At 41.2% G+C, this 18700-nt stretch overlaps 1 protein-coding gene across 2 annotated transcripts; it reads left to right on the top strand.

Annotated features, from left to right (window-relative positions):
• The first annotated feature begins 746 nt into the window (after positions 1-746).
• On the top strand, positions 747-9404 carry LOC139406985 (heat shock protein HSP 90-beta). 2 transcript variants are annotated; one of them, XM_071150203.1, is made up of 12 exons: positions 747-919; positions 2121-2264; positions 2517-2723; positions 2819-2978; positions 3778-3911; positions 4059-4367; positions 4898-5063; positions 5312-5502; positions 7275-7422; positions 7535-7803; positions 8406-8739; positions 8849-9404. In XM_071150203.1, the coding sequence occupies exons 2-12, from the start codon at positions 2121-2123 to the stop codon at positions 8959-8961; spliced, it is 2175 nt and encodes a 724-aa protein (XP_071006304.1). In that variant the 5' UTR covers positions 747-919; the 3' UTR covers positions 8962-9404. The 2 variants fall into 2 exon arrangements, with proteins under 2 accessions (XP_071006304.1, XP_071006305.1); XM_071150204.1 differs by having other exon boundaries at positions 773-919; positions 2079-2264.
• The last annotated feature ends 9296 nt before the right edge of the window (positions 9405-18700 follow it).

Genomic DNA, 18700 nt, shown 5'->3' with positions numbered 1-18700 from the left:
GAAGTAGCTAGCAAGCTTGCCAACTTTAGCCAGTTAGCTTGAGTGCTTCATTGCCGTTGTGAGGTCAGAACTCTCCGATCTATCCTTCTCCTTGACCAGAGCGTCCAGTGTAAGCTCCCAGAGCGAAAGGCTCTGAATTTACGAACTAATTTACCCAGAGCGCTCTCTGACACATTGGAGACAATTTAAGAACCCTTTGTGGCTGTGGTAACTAGCTAGGACTGCGTTTGACAAGCACGTGACGTCAGTTTTTAGGCGGGTTTTTCATGGAAAGTGCTGGAAAAAACGAAGTACAGCCACTAGAGTTGATTGATATTCTTCCGCGAGATTAAAACGATAATTTCCAGTTTTGTATATATTTTCTAATATGTGGCAATTTGACTATACAGTCCGATTGATACAAAATGTGACATTGCGGTATTAAATCATATGCTTCTCTATGCAGTCTATCCACTACTAAATGTGAATATTTTCTTTAAATAAATCTGTAGTCTATCCTGCAATGTAATCAAAAGTCGGCAGTTCAAACAACTGTCAACAGCCTTTCCCAAAGATGTTTCTGATAATTTACCTGAGTGCATGCTGATGAAAATGGATGAAGATCATCCATGATAGAACGTGGGAAAATAACAATCACTTCGATTAAGATATTCATATTTATTTTTAACGTGACGAGAATTTACATGCATTTTAACTTGAATGTAAGGGATTCGTCAAGGAGATGCCGCACCCACTGATGCGGCAACACAGCTACAAAGTGCTGCGGATGGATACCCCCGCACAGTCAAACACACAAGAGGGTAGAAAGATATCGGTCTTATAAAAGCAAATCCCTTTCTAGTTTCCTGCGTCATAGATCCGAGGGGACTGGTGATATTGGTAGCATTTTATTCAAGAGACGTGAACGGAACAAATAAAGGTATGTACATACTCTCTTAACCCTAAAGCTCGTCTGCGTACTCAGATATTGTTGCCTTTATAATCAGCGCTCAAAAGTCACCTCATGCTAGTTGGATAACTTTAGCCTATCATCTCTGGTTTGTCCAGCATCAGTCTTCGAGAATGTTCGATTCGGTAGCTAGCAGGCGTGCTAACTAGTTTACAAACGTCTGCTACAATTTAAGTACAGAATGCTTTTATTTATTTTCCTTATTTGTACACTAAATTATCTAGTGTTAGCCTTTCTTGGTTTTGCCTTGCTGTGTATTAGCTAACTAGCCAATCTAACGTTGGCTAATTAACTTTCTAAGAAGGCAAATTAAGGTTCATGTGAATTAGTTAACTACTATGTTTTAAATGACATAACGTATCGTTAACTGGATTGGATATTAAACTGTCAACGACTTCGTCGACATAATGATACTAGCTTTCATTGTCCGGTTGGCTAATGCAGCTAACGTTAACACTTGCTACACTTACATGGCTTCTGACACTTAAATTGATGCATTGTCATTTTAGTGGCCATTGGAACTGCCATGAATTTGCAATTGATTGTGCAACAGTGTAAGTAGCGAATTACGTTACATTTGCTACAATGGGTGACCTGGTCCCCTTTCGACTCCAATAAAGTTAATTGTACCGTCTGGACGTCGGCAGCATGACTTTGCGCCACGACACGCTAACTAGCTACTTCCCCATGCTTTTCTTGCATTGCTGAATCGTCGTCGCCTTTCCATGGACTTAGATTGCACGTAGCTATCAAGCCGCTAACGTTTCAATTCAGCTAACGTGCTGGAAGTCAATTTGGAGGAGAGTTCTGTATGGATTTCCAGAACCTTTCACCGGGTTTGTCAACCACGTGCTGGCTACGTCCATTGTCTCCAGGATGTCGCCATGTTGTTGGATGCTTCCTCAACATCCGGTAGTTGGTCTTTATCAGTAGGAAATGCGACTGATTGTGGGACACTTGTTCAAAGTACCCAAAATGGAATTGCTTGTGTTGATGCCTAATTTTATAGTACATTGTGGCCAGATTGGCATGACAATTAACTACTACGTTTAGACAACACTCAACTTGTTGCTAACAGCAATCACTAGAATGCATGTGCTTAATTTAATTCTGTACTTGTGACATACAGGTCATTTGGGCAATTTCATAACATTGCTGCTTTTGCTCCCAGATGCCTGAAGAAATGCGCCAAGAGGAGGAGGCTGAGACCTTTGCCTTCCAGGCAGAGATTGCTCAGCTCATGTCCCTGATCATCAACACCTTTTATTCCAACAAGGAGATCTTCCTCAGGGAGTTGATCTCCAATGCCTCTGATGTAAGAGTACTTTTGTTGTTGTTAAGGATGCATCATGCTGTTCAAACAGTCTAGTTGTTGACACTACTGTACAGTGACTTTGTAATACTTTAGCATCCAGCAAGCTCATCTATACAATAAACAAACTTCAGTGCATAAGGATGATTACAACTTTGAAAAGGATGTGTGATGGAGGTTGCGTATGTAATAAAATACCCCTTTGGACTTTTCCAGCTACTTTGATGCTGTCGTCTGCTTTGTTCTATCTTTCAGGCTTTGGACAAAATCCGCTACGAAAGTCTGACGGACCCCACCAAGCTGGACAATGGCAAGGAATTGAAGATTGACATCATCCCCAATGTGGAGGAACGCACCCTGACCCTCATCGACACTGGAATTGGCATGACCAAAGCTGACCTCATCAACAACCTGGGAACTATTGCCAAGTCTGGCACCAAGGCCTTCATGGAGGCCCTGCAAGTATGTCCATGGCATTACAGCAATATTCAATAATATGCCTCAAATACTATTCAGTTTAACATTGAGAGTGATTCATTGTTTTCTGTCTTTGCTAGGCTGGAGCTGACATCTCCATGATTGGGCAGTTCGGTGTGGGATTCTACTCCGCCTACCTGGTGGCAGAAAGAGTGACCGTCATCACCAAGCACAACGATGACGAGCAGTACATCTGGGAGTCTTCAGCCGGAGGCTCATTCACAGTCAAGGTCGACAGTGGTATGTGTCTTACCCAATGATGGCTATGCGGGTGGGTTTGTAAAATGTACAAAACCATGAAAAACACTAATTGCCTCTGCATTGTTTTGTGATTGGATTACAGGTAGGGCTGTGTCAGTCATGTAATTTTGGCTGACTAATTGGTCAGCCAAATGACCACGGTCACATGTCTCACACATTTCTCCTCCAGAATGCATGTGCTTCCCTAGAAATAGAATGGGTTTCCCCATGCAAGTCAATGATGGCATATGGGTGGACTGGCTGCCGTTGCGAGTGTACCCATAGGTACATTTTGTGCTTTCATTTCCTGCTTTTCTCCTATCTATAGGTGCTGTGACTTGATTCAACTGACATGACAAAAATACATTGTTGCATGAGCCCCATCAGATAACATAATTTGAGGAAATGTTCTACATTTACCATGGAAATTATTGCCTCTAAATACCAGGCAGCCATTGTGAGTGTACCCGTGTATCAAATTGCCAGGGTTAGAGGTTCCAGGACCATTCTAACACCTTGTGTTTCAGCAAGGATCAAGTTTCATCATCTTGTGAAGTCCATGTTACAGCAGAAACAAACTCAACCGCACGAATGCCCGGCCACCCCGGCTTCAGTCAGCTGTTTGTTCCACCCCAAAAATATCTGACAGTGATGCAAATAAAATGCCAGTAAAAATATATACTTGTCTGTTATACAGTTATTGTGCCAGCCCTAATAATAGATGTTATTAAACTTTGTATATTGTGATGCTGAAATGGGCAGTGGTAGGTGTTTACTTTTCTGTTGACTTAATTTCCAGGGGAGCCCATGTTGCGTGGAACTAAGGTAATTCTGCACATGAAGGAGGACCAGACTGAGTATGTTGAGGAGAAGAGGGTCAAGGAGGTGGTCAAGAAGCACTCTCAGTTCATTGGATATCCCATCACACTTTTCGTGAGTATAGAATTATGGGAGTATTTATAACTAAAGTGTGATTAGTGACATTTGTAGGACTGGTTGAGGGCCCTAAAGTAAGGGGAAGTTTTCCCTTTTTATTGTAGGCTTTAAATAAGCAAAATTGCTGCTTTTTTTTTGTTGCAGGTTGAAAAGGAGCGTGAAAAAGAGATCAGTGATGATGAGGCTGAGGAGGAGAAGGAGGAAAAGGCGGCGGAAAAGGCGGAGGCTGAGGACAAGCCCAAAATTGAGGATGTGGGCTCGGATGACGAGGAGGATTCCAAAGACAAGGACAAGAAGAAGACTAAGAAGATAAAGGAGAAGTACATTGACCAGGAGGAGCTGAACAAGACCAAGCCCATCTGGACCAGGAACCCTGATGACATCACCATGGAGGAGTATGGGGAGTTCTACAAGAGCCTGACCAATGACTGGGAGGACCACCTTGCAGTCAAGGTACTATCACTAAAATGTATATAAATTACAATGTCAATATGGTATGCCCAGAAGATATTCCTAGGTGGCTTGGTTCCAGATCTGTACTATTTACGTGTTCACTACGTACGCACTCGCGTAACACTCGTATTGACCCAAACAATCATGCATACATATTACATACGCACTCACATTTTTACACATTTTCTGGTGCTACTGTTATTTTACTATCCTGATGCCTAGTCACTTCACCCTGCCCTCATGTACATATCTACCTCAAATACCTCTTACCTCTGGTCACATTGGTCACGTACTCCCTGTATAATGCTTCATTCTTGTGTATTGTATTCCTCTTGTTACTATTTACATTTTAAACTCCATTGTTGAAGTAAGCATTTCATGGTAGTCTACAACAGTTATTAAGTGCATGTGACAATTTTTTTGGGGGGTGGGATTTGTGTGACTCCTATAATTGTGGGACTTAGCACAAACGGATCTAAGTGCAGGTTAAGATGGGTGTGTAGTAACCCTCACCTGCTTCCCTTTTGCAGCACTTCTCAGTGGAGGGCCAGCTGGAGTTCCGCGCCCTGCTCTTTATCCCCCGCCGCGCACCCTTTGACCTCTTTGAGAACAAGAAGAAGAAGAATAACATCAAGCTGTATGTCAGGAGGGTCTTCATCATGGACAGCTGCGAAGAGCTTATCCCGGAGTACCTGAGTAAGTAGCCTAGTCTCCAGATAGTCTGGAGGTCCAAAGTTGCTACCACTTTGTCCCCTGGCTGTGTAATTTCAATGCCACTGACGACAAATACAGCATTGTTTCTTCACATGTGGGCTAATGGCAAGCGCAGATAATGCCCCTCTGAAATGGTTGGCTGCTTGTCTTCTCTGTAACCGTGTTTATATCCAGCAATTTCTGTAGTGGAAATCGCTAAAAAGTTAAATGTCTTCCTTCTCCCCCTGCAGACTTTGTGCGTGGTGTGGTGGACTCTGAGGATCTCCCCCTGAACATCTCCCGAGAGATGCTGCAACAGAGCAAGATCCTCAAGGTCATCCGCAAGAACATCGTCAAGAAGTGTATGGAGCTGTTCGGTGAGCTGGCAGAGGACAAGGAGAACTATAAGAAGTTCTACGATGGCTTCTCCAAGAACCTCAAGGTAACTTTGGGAGATGGGTAGGATCTTGGGGATCAGAATTTCTTGAGCAGAGATTGTTTTGCTACTAGTAATCAAACTTGTCCTCTGCCACATTTGCTGTCATCTGGTAATCTTCAATGTATAAATGTGATTAAACCAAGGTTTACCTAAAGTGGATCATGGACCTAGATGCCTTTTAATTTTTGTAGAGAAGTCTAGCAATGTAGTTCGTAGGGATGCACGGATATGAAATTTTTGTCCGATACTGATATTTTCCTTGCCAAAGAACTATACTTAACATGTTTTTGCGGCCTTTTTAAGCATTCTAGTACAGTTAAATAGTCAACACACATGGGCGCAGCGGTCAAAGACACTGCATCTCAGTGTAAGAGGCGTCACTGCAGTCCCTGGTTCGAATCCAGGCTGTATCACATCTGGCTGGGAGTCCCATAGGGCGATGCACAGTTGGCCCAGCGTCGTCCGGGTTTGGCTGGGGTAGGCATTCATTGTAAATAAGAATTTGTTCTTAACTGACTTGCCTAGTTAAAGGTTACACACACACCACACTGACAAGTTATTTTGTTGGCATTGCCGTATGTTCCCACTACCAGTAAAACATCATCAAAACATATTTATTTCACTTGCTGTGCTGTTTACTTCAGTCGTTTCATTCTCGACCAGGATTTCATCATGCATGTTTTGCAGTGAAGTTTCAGCTCTGTGGCCTCTTCCTCTGTGCGCACTGTCACTGTGTCCGTTTCCAGTGTATGCAACATTTCACGTAAACCCTGTTTCTTGTCTGCATTGACGTAGTGATCCTTGTACCTAGCGGCAACACAGTAAAGGGGCTCAGAATGCCACGTACTCGCTTGTTCACAGCCTCAACTACATTTTAACCCCACGGTCTGTCGGCAGTGTTGAGCAGGCGTTTCAATGCCATGTCAGAGGGTATCACGTCTGCTGCAGACAGTTAATTCGATTGATTGTTTAGTCGGTAGTTCGGCTGGTGATAGGCGTGTTCCTGTTCTCAAATGGCAGCAGCGGTATGAGAACCAGCATGTTCTTGAGCATGCAATACGGCTTCCTCAGTACTAAATCCTCATCGACCCACTTTGCTGTCAGACTCGGCATGCTCATGGGGTTGACATCACTAGGCCAAATGTCAGTCGTGACACTCATAGATGTACGTTTCGACAACTGTAACTCTGATAGAGCATCTGGGAAATTGTGTACCGGGTGCTCGACCAGTCGACAAAAGCCAACATCCACAGCAGGACGGTTGCTTGTGAAGAGCAATGAATTCCATTGTCTTGGTGTTTTCAGTGGAATGTAAAGATTTTTTTCAAATGACTGCTTGACTTGAACTTGTTTAGTTGGAAGTGTGAGCTTAGTATTTCTGCTTTTCTGTGTAGCGCTGTATTAAAAAATACATTTGTGGTGTTATGTATGCACGTCAGCTTTGACATTGGTTTTGCACGTTGGTGTTAAACTGGGCATTTTTAGCTAATATCGGCTGACAATGTTCCCCCACTGATCGAGCAATCCCTAGTAGTTTGCCCAATTTCATAAATATTATAAGCGCTCTCCACATACCCAGTGGGGCTAGTTATTGTGCTGTTCCAAACCAGTATCTATCCCTATTTAGTGTTTGAAGAACTATTGACTATATATTTAGACTGGCTTCAAGAGTCCCAACCTTAAACTTCTTCAGTAGCTAAATGATTACATTTAGCTACTGTGTAGTAACTCCTATTGACTACCAGGTTATACTAATGGTAATTGTTTCTCTGCAGCTGGGGATCCACGAGGACTCCCAAAACCGCAAGAAGCTGTCCGAGCTGCTGCGCTACCACAGCTCCCAGTCTGGAGATGAGCTGACCTCCCTCACAGAGTACCTCACCCGCATGAAGGACAACCAAAAATCCATCTACTACATAACTGGTGGGTCTAGTTACACATTCAGTCAACATAACATTGAGCGCTAAGCCCAATAGCAGTCTTTGACTTTAATCACTTAGACATAGAAGTTGACTGACATCACATTTTTCTTAAGGTGAGAGCAAGGACCAGGTGGCCAACTCCGCCTTTGTGGAACGCGTGCGCAAGCGTGGCTTTGAGGTCCTGTACATGACCGAGCCCATCGATGAATACTGCGTCCAGCAGCTGAAGGAGTTTGACGGTAAAACCCTGGTCTCTGTAACCAAGGAGGGCTTGGAGCTGCCTGAGGATGAGGAGGAGAAGAAGAAGATGGAGGAGGACAAGACGAGGTTTGAGAACCTCTGCAAGCTCATGAAGGAGATCCTGGACAAGAAAGTAGAGAAGGTAAATGACGGGAACCAACCTGTGCTTTCTGCAAAAGAAAATTGCCCATGCCTTTAATCTCTTTCTGTGCTTTGAATTTTGGTGATTGATAATTTGACTTTTTATTTCTGGTTGCAAACAGGTGCCATAGTTCATCATAAGCTAATATTGACCCTGGTGAGTCCTCTGACCATGTAGATTGAAGTGTCCTGTTAGGTTCGCGTGGTTGTTGTGCCGCTATCCCGGCTTTGCCATTGGGATTGACTGGGAGTGCCCAGTGTGTCCATGTAGTTTTGTCCCCAGGAGGTTATTCCATTACCTAGAGACTAGAAGACTGAGTTTGATGCGTTTTTTTAGTGGTGACTGCTTGCAATTATGACGTTCTAACATTGACACCAACCTTTTCCAGAGTTGAGAATTTGCCTGTTTCTGATTACATTTTGGATGGTGTTTTGTGTGAAATCTAACAACTTTCCTGCACAATATTTCATTTAGGATTTTCTTCCCATTTTAAAGCTGATCTTGACTATTCAATTTAGGGTCAACTTGCCTGCACGGTCTTGTCTCACCTGCACATTGTATGCTGTTAGTTTGACATAACATTCGCCTCTCTTCCCCTTCAGGTGACTGTGTCAAACAGGCTGGTGTCGTCGCCCTGCTGCATCGTGACCAGCACGTATGGCTGGACGGCCAACATGGAGCGCATCATGAAGGCACAGGCCCTGAGGGACAACTCCACAATGGGCTACATGATGGCCAAGAAGCACCTGGAGATTAACCCAGACCACCCCATTGTGGAGACCCTAAGGCAGAAGGCTGACCTGGACAAAAACGACAAGGCGGTGAAGGACTTAGTCATCCTATTATTCGAGACGGCATTGCTCTCTTCGGGCTTCAGCTTGGATGACCCCCAGACTCACTCCAACCGCATCTACAGGATGATCAAGCTGGGTCTGGGTAAGGATGTACACTCGGAACTGTTAGGGGGAAGGTTCTGCTCTCTAAAGGGTAACATGGTTGACTATAATGGAAATGGGGCTAGGTCTAATTTCTCTTCCCCTTTCAGGAATCGATGATGACGAAGTGATCCCCGAGGAACCCACCTCTGCACCCGCCCCAGATGAGATCCCACCTCTAGAGGGAGATGAGGATGCTTCACGCATGGAGGAAGTGGATTAAATGCTGTCTCAAACCTACACACCTGTATAGCCTCACTTTTTTCCCCAATCTGTTCAGTTGCCTTTTTTTTACTGGAGAAACCTGGTCGGTGTCCTTTTATGGTATAACAAAATAATCTTAACTCCTGCTGCCAGTGGACCAGTGTTGCTCTTGTCTTGAGCCTTCAGTTAAAATTCTAGAAAAGCTGTTGATTTTGTTCTAGTTAATGGTGGGTACTGTAAAAAAAAAAAACAAGTACCCTTTTGCACTGAGTTTTAAACTTTGGACCGGTAGCTATGTAGGGGAAATGGAACATTCCATTAGACTGACACTGGGGGGGTGGTTCTTCTGATGTGCAACTTGCACGCTGCTTGGAGAGTGGACTGCAAGATTCCTTTCCCTGAATCTAGACCTGTCTGTATTGTCTTTTCTGTTTTGCAAAAATTAAAAGACTTAAGACCTTACATTGTCTAATTTGTCTGGACTATTAGTTTGTTCAACGTCCAGTTTAATGTTAGGAGGATGAAATGGACCTCGAATGAGTCATGTCAGATTCCCATTCATACAACCACTATGTCCTTGTTTCTTAACCTAGCCCTTCACAATATTTAGGCTTGTGGCAAAGGTACAATACTTGTTTGAATAGTTAACACAGCAGGCTATAAACCACTACATTTAGCAGAAACTATAATTGCGTAAATGCAACAATTTTACAGAGTTACGTGTTAATTGAAATAATTAAGCCCTGGTCTATGGTTATCACATGACTGGGAAGGGGCGCAGCCATGTGAGGGTGTCGGTCCACCCACTAGAGAGCCTGGCCTGGGCTGGCGCGCTAACACGTGGTCTGAGGTGGTTAGGTCAGTTGGACGTATTGCCACTTTGTAAAAATGACAGGTGGGTTACGGTAGCGAAATTAACATTAAATAATCTGGCAACAGCTCTGATGGACATTCCAGCATGCCAATGCAGGCTCCCTCAATTTGACATCTTTGGCCTTTTACTGTCCCCAGCACAAGGTGCCATGATCAAGCTGTTCAATCAGCTTATTGAAATGCCACACCTGTCAGGCTTGTCTTGGCAAAGGTGAAATGCTCAAATGGATGTAAATAAATGTGCACAATGTGCGGTGGTAAGTTTTACTTGGGTAAAAGTAAAGTCGCCTTGAACAGAAAATGACTCCAATGAAAATCCTCCAGTAAGATTCTACCTGAGTAAAATTATTTGGTTTTAAATTTAAGTATAAATAATTACAAGTTCTTTATATTGAGCAAACCAGATGGTGTTTTTTTTACATTTACGCTCCCAACAGATTTGCACATTTTTACTATTTTATTTTATGACAATACCAAAATTACACTTTAAGACAGGGACATTCCTGTGAATACAATGCTAAAATAAACTGGGCGTTTAAGTTTCACATGTTTGAGGGATTTATAAAATTGCAACATTTCAATGAAAAGTTACAAATAAGGAATTTTCCCCACCCCGTTTACATTTGTGAATCTAATATTTGGCCAAGAGAATAATGTTAATAAACTAGTTATGATCTGAATTACAAGGATAAGCATAATGCCATTTAACATCAAAGGTAAACTTTGGTAAATTTTGAGATACACAACCAGTCATGAATTTCAATTCATAGTTTACTAGAATGGTGGCATGAAAGATCTTCTATAGATTCTGGTTCAGAGGAACAAAAAAACAAGACATTTTGTCAAAATGGAACCTTTTGTGCAAGAAATTAACAGATGGAGGAAAATATTTTTCAATTAGTAACTTTAGGGATAACTGGACAATTAAGGTAAAAGGTAGTTGCTTTTGACCATAGCATGGGTTGGTCACTTCCATAGCAATATATTTAATTATAATCACCTAAAATGACTTAACTGCCAATTGTATCCACTTAATGTTTAAAAAAATTATCCAGAAGGTTCAATTCATTAATTTGTCAACTTGGAAAAGTGGGAACACCCTCATAATATAACAAAGGGTTCTTAATAAGTCAAAGTAAAGGAAGTGGAATTGCTTTGCAAACCTGAAATGTATCAATGAACTCATTAAACATCAGAGACTCCCCAGTGTTGTCTAACAAATCACATACAAAATGAATACCCTTGTCAAACCAAAGGCTTTTAAAAATGGATTTCTTATTAATTTTGATAACTCTATTCCAAATCAATGTTTTATGGGGGGAAAAAATATGCTTGAATATCATTTTCCAGAAAAATACAATTTTCTGGTGAAACTTAGACAATATCACAGGTAATTAAATCACATTTCATTAGGAATTCAAGTCCAAGTTTATTAAACAGACTGTTAGGGATATGATACCACATAGAGGTAGGATTAGACAAACATTTCAACCATTTAATTATAAAATGACCCATGTTGGGGATTAATCAGAATAGTTGGGTAACATAGATAAGATGTTTTATTTTCATTGTATGCTTGTGAGTTACTTCTCATTTAGAAGGTATCTTGTTGTACTATAGTGGTGGCCATTTGCAGTTATCCTTTCTCTGTCCTGGGGTCAGTTACTTGGGCCGCAGAGAGGGGAGAGGTCAAGCTTGTCTTCATATGTAAACATATCTTTTAAACCATGTGAAGGGATGATTGAGTGGGAACCAATTATCTCTTGGCTCCACAATGTCTGTGTGCCAGTCACTGTGTCTCTGTGATCTTGTCCAGGAGGGGTGTATTTGATATATGCTAGTGGATGAGGTTTTGTTTTTGGTCCTGAGTGGTACTAAGAGCGAGATAAGAACATCGTTTAGACAAAGCTGAACGATAATTTATAGCCAACGCTGTCTGGCTATGGGATACTCCTCTCTCAAGTAAAGTCTTCCTTTGTAATGTTCCTAAGATCTGTTATTCGTCATGTGAGTTGAGATGGGTGTGTCTTGGCTATAAATGATACTAAGAACTGTTTTGTAAGGACTCTCAGAGAATTCATTTATAGACACTGAATTGATCTGAGAGTCACAGGGTTGTGATGGAGCTCATATAATTAAAGATGGACTTTATGATAACTCTGACTTGTGTGTGGTTTGCTCTCTCATGATTTGGTAATACAGGAAATGTCCACTACACCCACTAACGCCTCAAAATCAATCGCCTGTAAACCTTCACGATCATAGTCATTCCCTAATTGAGATTTCCGAATATAATGCGTTTCATTCCTCCAAATAAATCTAAATATAACAGAATGGACTTTTTTGAAAGAAAAAAGGGACTGACTTGGGTAAATTATTCTAGATAAACCATCAGTCTTGGACGAAAGAATTACAACCCAAAATTAAGATATCTCGTTGCAGACCCCAAATTAACAAAACTCTCATGGAATTAATCCTATTATCAATGTTTAAAGATTCTTTATCTGAATTCGTTTTAGTGATAAAAATTCCAAAATATTTAACTTTCTTTTTAGCAGATATGGAGGTAATGTTGACCCTATCCGTTAGGAAAAGGGCAGTATCATCTGCAAATGGACTGATATTTATAACTTTGACTGACATTTATATATTTATCTTTACCAAAAATACAGATCCCTTTTAAATTCTCAGATTTAAGAAATAAAAAATATGGCTAGTGGCCAAAATAAATAAAAGACGGGAGATTGGACAACCCTTTCTAATTCCTCTAAAAAATAAAGAAACGAGGGGATGTTCCATTACTCATAGCCATTGAACTGCAAATATCATTATTATACACTGCTCAAAAAAATAAAGGGAACACTAAAATAACACATCCTAGATCTGAATGAATGAAATATTCTTATTAAATACTTTTTTCTTTACATAGTTGAATGTGCTGACAACAAAATCACACAAAAATTATCAATGGAAACCAAATTTATCAACCCATGGAGGTCTGGATTTGGAGTCACACTCAAAATTAAAGTGGAAAACCACTATACAGGCTGATCCAACTTTGATGTAATGTCCTTAAAACAAGTCAAAATGAGGCTCAGTAGTGTGTGTGGCCTCCACGTGCCTGTATGACCTCCCTACAACGCCTGGGCATGCTCCTGAGGAGGTGGCGGATGGTCTCCTGAGGGATCTCCTCCCAGACCTGGACTAAACCATCCGCCAAGTCCTGGACAGTCTGTGGTGCAACGTGGCGTTGGTGAATGGAGCGAGACATGATGTCCCAGATGTGCTCAATTCGATTCAGATCTGGGGAACGGGCGGGCCAGTCCATAGCATCAATGCCTTCCTCTTGCAGGAACTGCTGACACACTCCAGCCACATGAGGTCTAGCATTGTCTTGCATTAGGAGGAACCCAGGGCCAACCGCACCAGCATATGGTCTCACAAGGGGTCTGAGGATCTCATCTCGGTACCCAATGGCAGTCAGGCTACCTATGGCGAGCACATGGAGGGCTGTGCGGCCCCCCAAAGAAATGCCACCCCACACCATGACTGACCCACCGCCAAACCGGTCATTCTGCAGGATGTTGCAGGCAGCAGAACGTTCTCCACGGCGTCTCCAGACTGTCACGTCTGTCACATGTGCTCAGTGTGAACCTGCTTTCATCTGTGAAGAGCACAGGGCGCCAGTGGTGAATTTGCCAATCTTGGTGTTCTCTGGCAAATGCCAAACGTCCTGCACGGTGTTGGGCTGTAAGCACACCTGTGGACGTCGGGCCCTCATACCACCCTCACGGAGTCTGTTTCTGACCATTTGAGCAGACACATGCACATTTGTGGCCTGCTCGAGGTCATTTTGCAGGGCTCTGGCAGTGCTCCTCCTGCTCCTCCTTGCACAAAGGCGGAGGTAGCGGTCCTGCTGCTGGGTTGTTGCCCTCCTACGGCCTTCTCCACGTCTCCTGATGTACTGGCCTGTCTCCTGGTAGTGCCTCCATGCTCTGGACACTACGCTGACAGACACAGCAAAACTTCTTGCCACAGCTCACATTGATGTGCCATCCTGGTTGAGCTGAACTACCTGAGCCACTTGTGTGGGTTGTAGACTCCGTCTCATGCTACCACTAGAGTGAAATCACCGCCAGCATTTAAAAGTGACCAAAACATCATCCAGGAAGCATAGGAACTGAGAAGTGGTCTGTGGTTATCACCTGCAGAACCACTCCTTTATTGGGGGTGTCTTGCTAATTGCCTATAATTTCCACCTGTTGTCTATTCCATTTGCACAACAGCATGTGAAATTTATTGTCAATCAGGGTTGCTTCCTAAGTGGACAGTTTGATTTCACAGAAGTGTGATTGACTTGGAGTTACATTGTGTTGTTTAAGTGTTCCCTTTATTTTTTTGAGCAGTATATATCATCCTCATCACTTTACATAAATTCTCCCCAAACCCAAAAGTAGAGAGAGTTCTAAATAAACGTTGTGCTCTCGTGTCAAACATGTAAAAAGAAGATAAAGCCATCATCTTCTATGAACTCACTGTAAATAAAATATTTAATACCAATCATATATGGTTATGAATACTAATTGAGTTTCACGGATTATATCATAAAGGCCTTTTTTCAGCCTATTGGCATAGACATGGGCTAGTAACTTCTAGTCAGTTGCCAACAATGTGATTAGTCTCCAATTGTCCAGGTAAAGAGAGTCCTTTGGTTTGGGCATAAGACATATTAGTCTCTGTCTCAAAGAAGGAGGTTCGATAGCATTAGCAATACCCTCTTTGTAGAATGAAAAGCAATAACTCTCTAATATCAGGCCAAAAATATCAGTCACGCCATCCAGTCCAGGAAATGTAACTATAGGCATTAATATATCAGAATTTCTTAAACTTTTCTTCTATAGGCTTAACAGAGTCATTAAAACTGAATCAAAAAAGGAATCCAAGTTGTCTTCCGAAAGATGAGATTGATTCAGTGTATTGTAGAAAGAGTGTATTTCCTTATTAATCACATCAAGATCATCAGATATAGTGTAATTTACATAAATGGGTGAAATACTATTCCTAGTCTGCCTACTTTTCTACAAGTTAAAGAAATAAGATGTTTTTTTCACCTTTCTCAATTAATTTGGCCTTTGAACAGATGAAGGCACCCTGTGCCTTATCGTTGTATTTGTCATCCAGTTCACATTGGCATTTAGCAAGCTCGGCATTTTTATCTTCATTTAAATCAAATCAAACTTTATTTATCACATGCGCCGAATACAACATGTGTAGACCTTACCGTGAAAAGCTTACTTACAAGCCCTTAACCAACAGTACAGTTCAAGAAAAAGGTAAGAAAATATTTACCAAGTAAAAAAATAATAAAAAGTAACACAATAAAGTAACAATAACGAGGCTATATACAGGGGGTACCGGTACCGAGTCAGTGTGCGGGGGTACAGGTTAGTCGAGGTCATTTGTACATGTAGGTAGGGGACTATGCATAGACAATAAACTACGAGTAGCAGCAGTGTTAAAAACAAATTGTGGGGGGGTTAATATCAATTTCATTTCTCATTTGTTAGTAGAAGAAAGAGCAGAATCAGGGCAGGTCTCACTGATAAGATCTTTAGGCTGTAAACAAAATTACTCATTCTTTAAAAGAAAAGAGTTACATTTCAAGTATGCTTTAGAAAATCTGTTGTCATTATCAAAACAAAAGGAAAGAATACATTCACTGACACGATTCATAAGATTGGAAGATACCGACCAATAATCAATTTTAGATTTGAATTGTGTGTCGCTAGATGAAGAGTTAAACCAATAAATGTTTTTAGTTTGATTCTGAGAACGCCAAACATCGGAAAGTTGAAAGTTGGAGCATAAATGTAGAATTAAGTTATTAAAACAATGGGGTGAATGCCTGGTGGGATACCTATCCATCCAGTCATCAGGAGCAACATTATAATCACCTCCAACAATAATGTTATCTGTGGAATATTTGTTTCTCAACTCAGTTATGCCTTTACTAATAGATGTTAGCTGGAGATTGTTTTTGACCGTATGTTATTACCATAAATATTTACCAATATCAGTTGTGTAAAGTACTTACAGTACCAGTCAAAAGTTTGGACACACCTACTCATTCATGCATTTCAATTAACAGGTGTGCCATGTTAAAAGTTAATTTGTGGAATTTCTTTCCTTCTTAATGAGTTTAAGCCAATCAGTTGTGTTGTGACAAGGTAGGCATGGTATACAGAAGATAGCCCTATTTGGTAAAAGACCAAGCCCATATTATGGCAAGAACAGCTCAAATAAGCAAAGAGTAACGACAGTCCATCATTACTTTAAGAGATGGCCAGTCAATCCGGGAAATGTCAGGAACTTTGAAAGTTTCTTTAAGTGCAGTCGCAAAAACCATCACGTGATATGATGAAACTTACTCTTATGAGGACCGTCACAGGAAAGGAAGAGTTACCCAGAGTTACCTCTGCTGCAGAGGATAAGTTCATTAGAGTTAATTAACTGCACCTCAGATTGCAGCCCATATAAATGCTTCACAGAGTTCAAGTAACAGACACATCTCAACATCAACTGTTCAGAGGAGACTGCGTGAATCAGGCCTTCATGGTCGAATTGCTGCAAAGAAACCATTACTAAATGACACCAATAAGAAGAGACTTGAAGAGACAAGAAAAAACGAGCAATGGACATTAGACCGGTGGAAATCTATCCTTTGTTCTGATGCGTCCAAATTTGAGATTTTTGGTTCCAACCGTTGTGTCTTTGTGAGACGCAGAGTAGGTGAACTGATGATCTCCACGTGAATCATGGAGGAGGAGGTGTGATGGTGTGGGGGTGCTTTGCTGGTGAAACTGTCTGTGATTTATTTAGAAGGCACACTCAACCAGCATGGCTACCACAGCATTCTGCAGCTATATGCTTCGTGGGACTATCATTTGTTTTGCATCAGGACAACCTCCAAACTGTGTAAGGGCTATTTGACCAAGAAGGAGAGTGATGGTGCTGCATCAGATGACCTGGCCTCCACAATCACCCAACCTCAACCCAATTGAGATGGTTTGGGATGAATGAGTTGAACCGCAGAGTGAACGAAAAGCAGCCAACAAGTACACAGCATATGTGGGAACTCCTTCAAGACTGTTGGAAAAGTATTCCTCATGAAGCTCATGAATGCCAAGAGTATGCAAAGCTGTCATCAAGGCAAAGGGTGGCTCTTTGAATAATCTCAAATATAAAATATGCTTTGATTTGTTTAACACGTTTGGTTACTACATGATTCCATATGTGTTATTTCATTGTTTTTCCAGCGGACCACCAGCGGACCAGCTGCCACCGTTCATATTATCAGTATCTTTCCACACAGTAATGAATCCGAAATAATGTAAACCCCTCTCAATGTTGTAAAACACATTACAATATAAAAATATCTACATTGAATGATTATGAATTTGATAATAAAAATAGATATTATACAATTAGTATATATATTGTTGTGTCTTTGGCTATGCCGGATTAAGTGATATGACATGCTATTCTATAAAATAATTTATCCGTAATTAATATCACCTGATTGAGCTAATCATGTAAATGTAATTAACTAGAGAGTTGGGCACCACAAAATAATATTTATAGAGCTGTTATCTTCCGAATAAACTCTTAAAGACCTAGTAATATTTTACATTCATAGCAGTCAACTTTAATCTTCATCTTACTTCAGTCTCATCTGAAAGTTGTAAATTCTTGGTTATCTGCAAGAACCCTGGCTAACAATTTGAATCAGCAATACAAAATTGGGTTTAATTATTTATTTACTAAATACCTAACTAATCACACAGAATTCACATACACACAATTAATCATAACTTGATTACAAATTACGTCATAAAGGAAAACGTCCCTAGCGGGCGGAACAGATATGACAGCTTGTTACACAAAGGAAAAGGGGCTGGGTTGGAGTGAAAGAGCGGGAGACTGAGGAACAAAGGAAAAAAGCTGTGCTATCGTAAATACAGTATCTTATGCATTCTAAATACCGCCCATTTGGAAAAGGAAAATGCAATAAATATTTACTCTGAGCTGCGCTTCAGTAGGTTGGTGGTAGATGGAAGACCGTGTTGCCAAACCGAGTCCTTTGAAGAATGTCTCTGGTGGCCACTTGGATAAATTGTAGTAACGTCGTTGTGTGATAGACGGAATACTCTGTCTGTTCCTTCATAACTTGAGTTTGCAGCTGCGGAGGTATCTCTTCTGTAGTGAATAAGAGTTCAGAAGTTCATACCATTCTTTCCTACCTCATGCTGATGTTGGCTTCGTTCTGTAGTTATTATCTGAAACATTCTGACATAGGACCGTCACCCTACCTCATCGGAACAGGAAGTTCTGTTGTCATCAAGGCTTTATATAGGAAGGGAGAAGAGGGCGTGTTTGAAAAGTTTTATAGCCCATGTCCCTTCACAGAGGCGGGCCACTGAGTGAGCAGCCCTAACTTATGAAAACCCACATCTCACAAATAATTTCATATTCAAACATTTAAATTGAACAACAATTCCATGTGAATCCGATAACTCTGATGTGTAGACTTTCCACTGTAGAGTTTGTATCATCTTATTATTGATGAGAATGTCTCAGATGACAACCAAACTGACATCATATTCATTAAGTACCACTGCAAAAGTACCACTGCAATTCAATTGTTCGGATTACCAGAATATAGTTAATTTCCCCCCACATTCTGATGTTCCCAGAATCTCTATGTTAACCAAGGTTTTTAAAAATGTAACCTCAGTAGGGTAGAGAGAGGAAAAAGGGGGGAAAAGGTATTTATGACCTATCCCCCAGGCCAACGTCATGACAATATACACATTTATTTTTTATTT

This window comes from Oncorhynchus clarkii, chromosome 4, assembly GCF_045791955.1.
Source record: "Oncorhynchus clarkii lewisi isolate Uvic-CL-2024 chromosome 4, UVic_Ocla_1.0, whole genome shotgun sequence".
Lineage (NCBI taxonomy): Eukaryota > Metazoa > Chordata > Actinopteri > Salmoniformes > Salmonidae > Oncorhynchus > Oncorhynchus clarkii.
The sequence above is the reverse complement of the archived record's forward strand: the minus strand, read 5'-3'. Positions and strand labels throughout refer to the sequence as shown.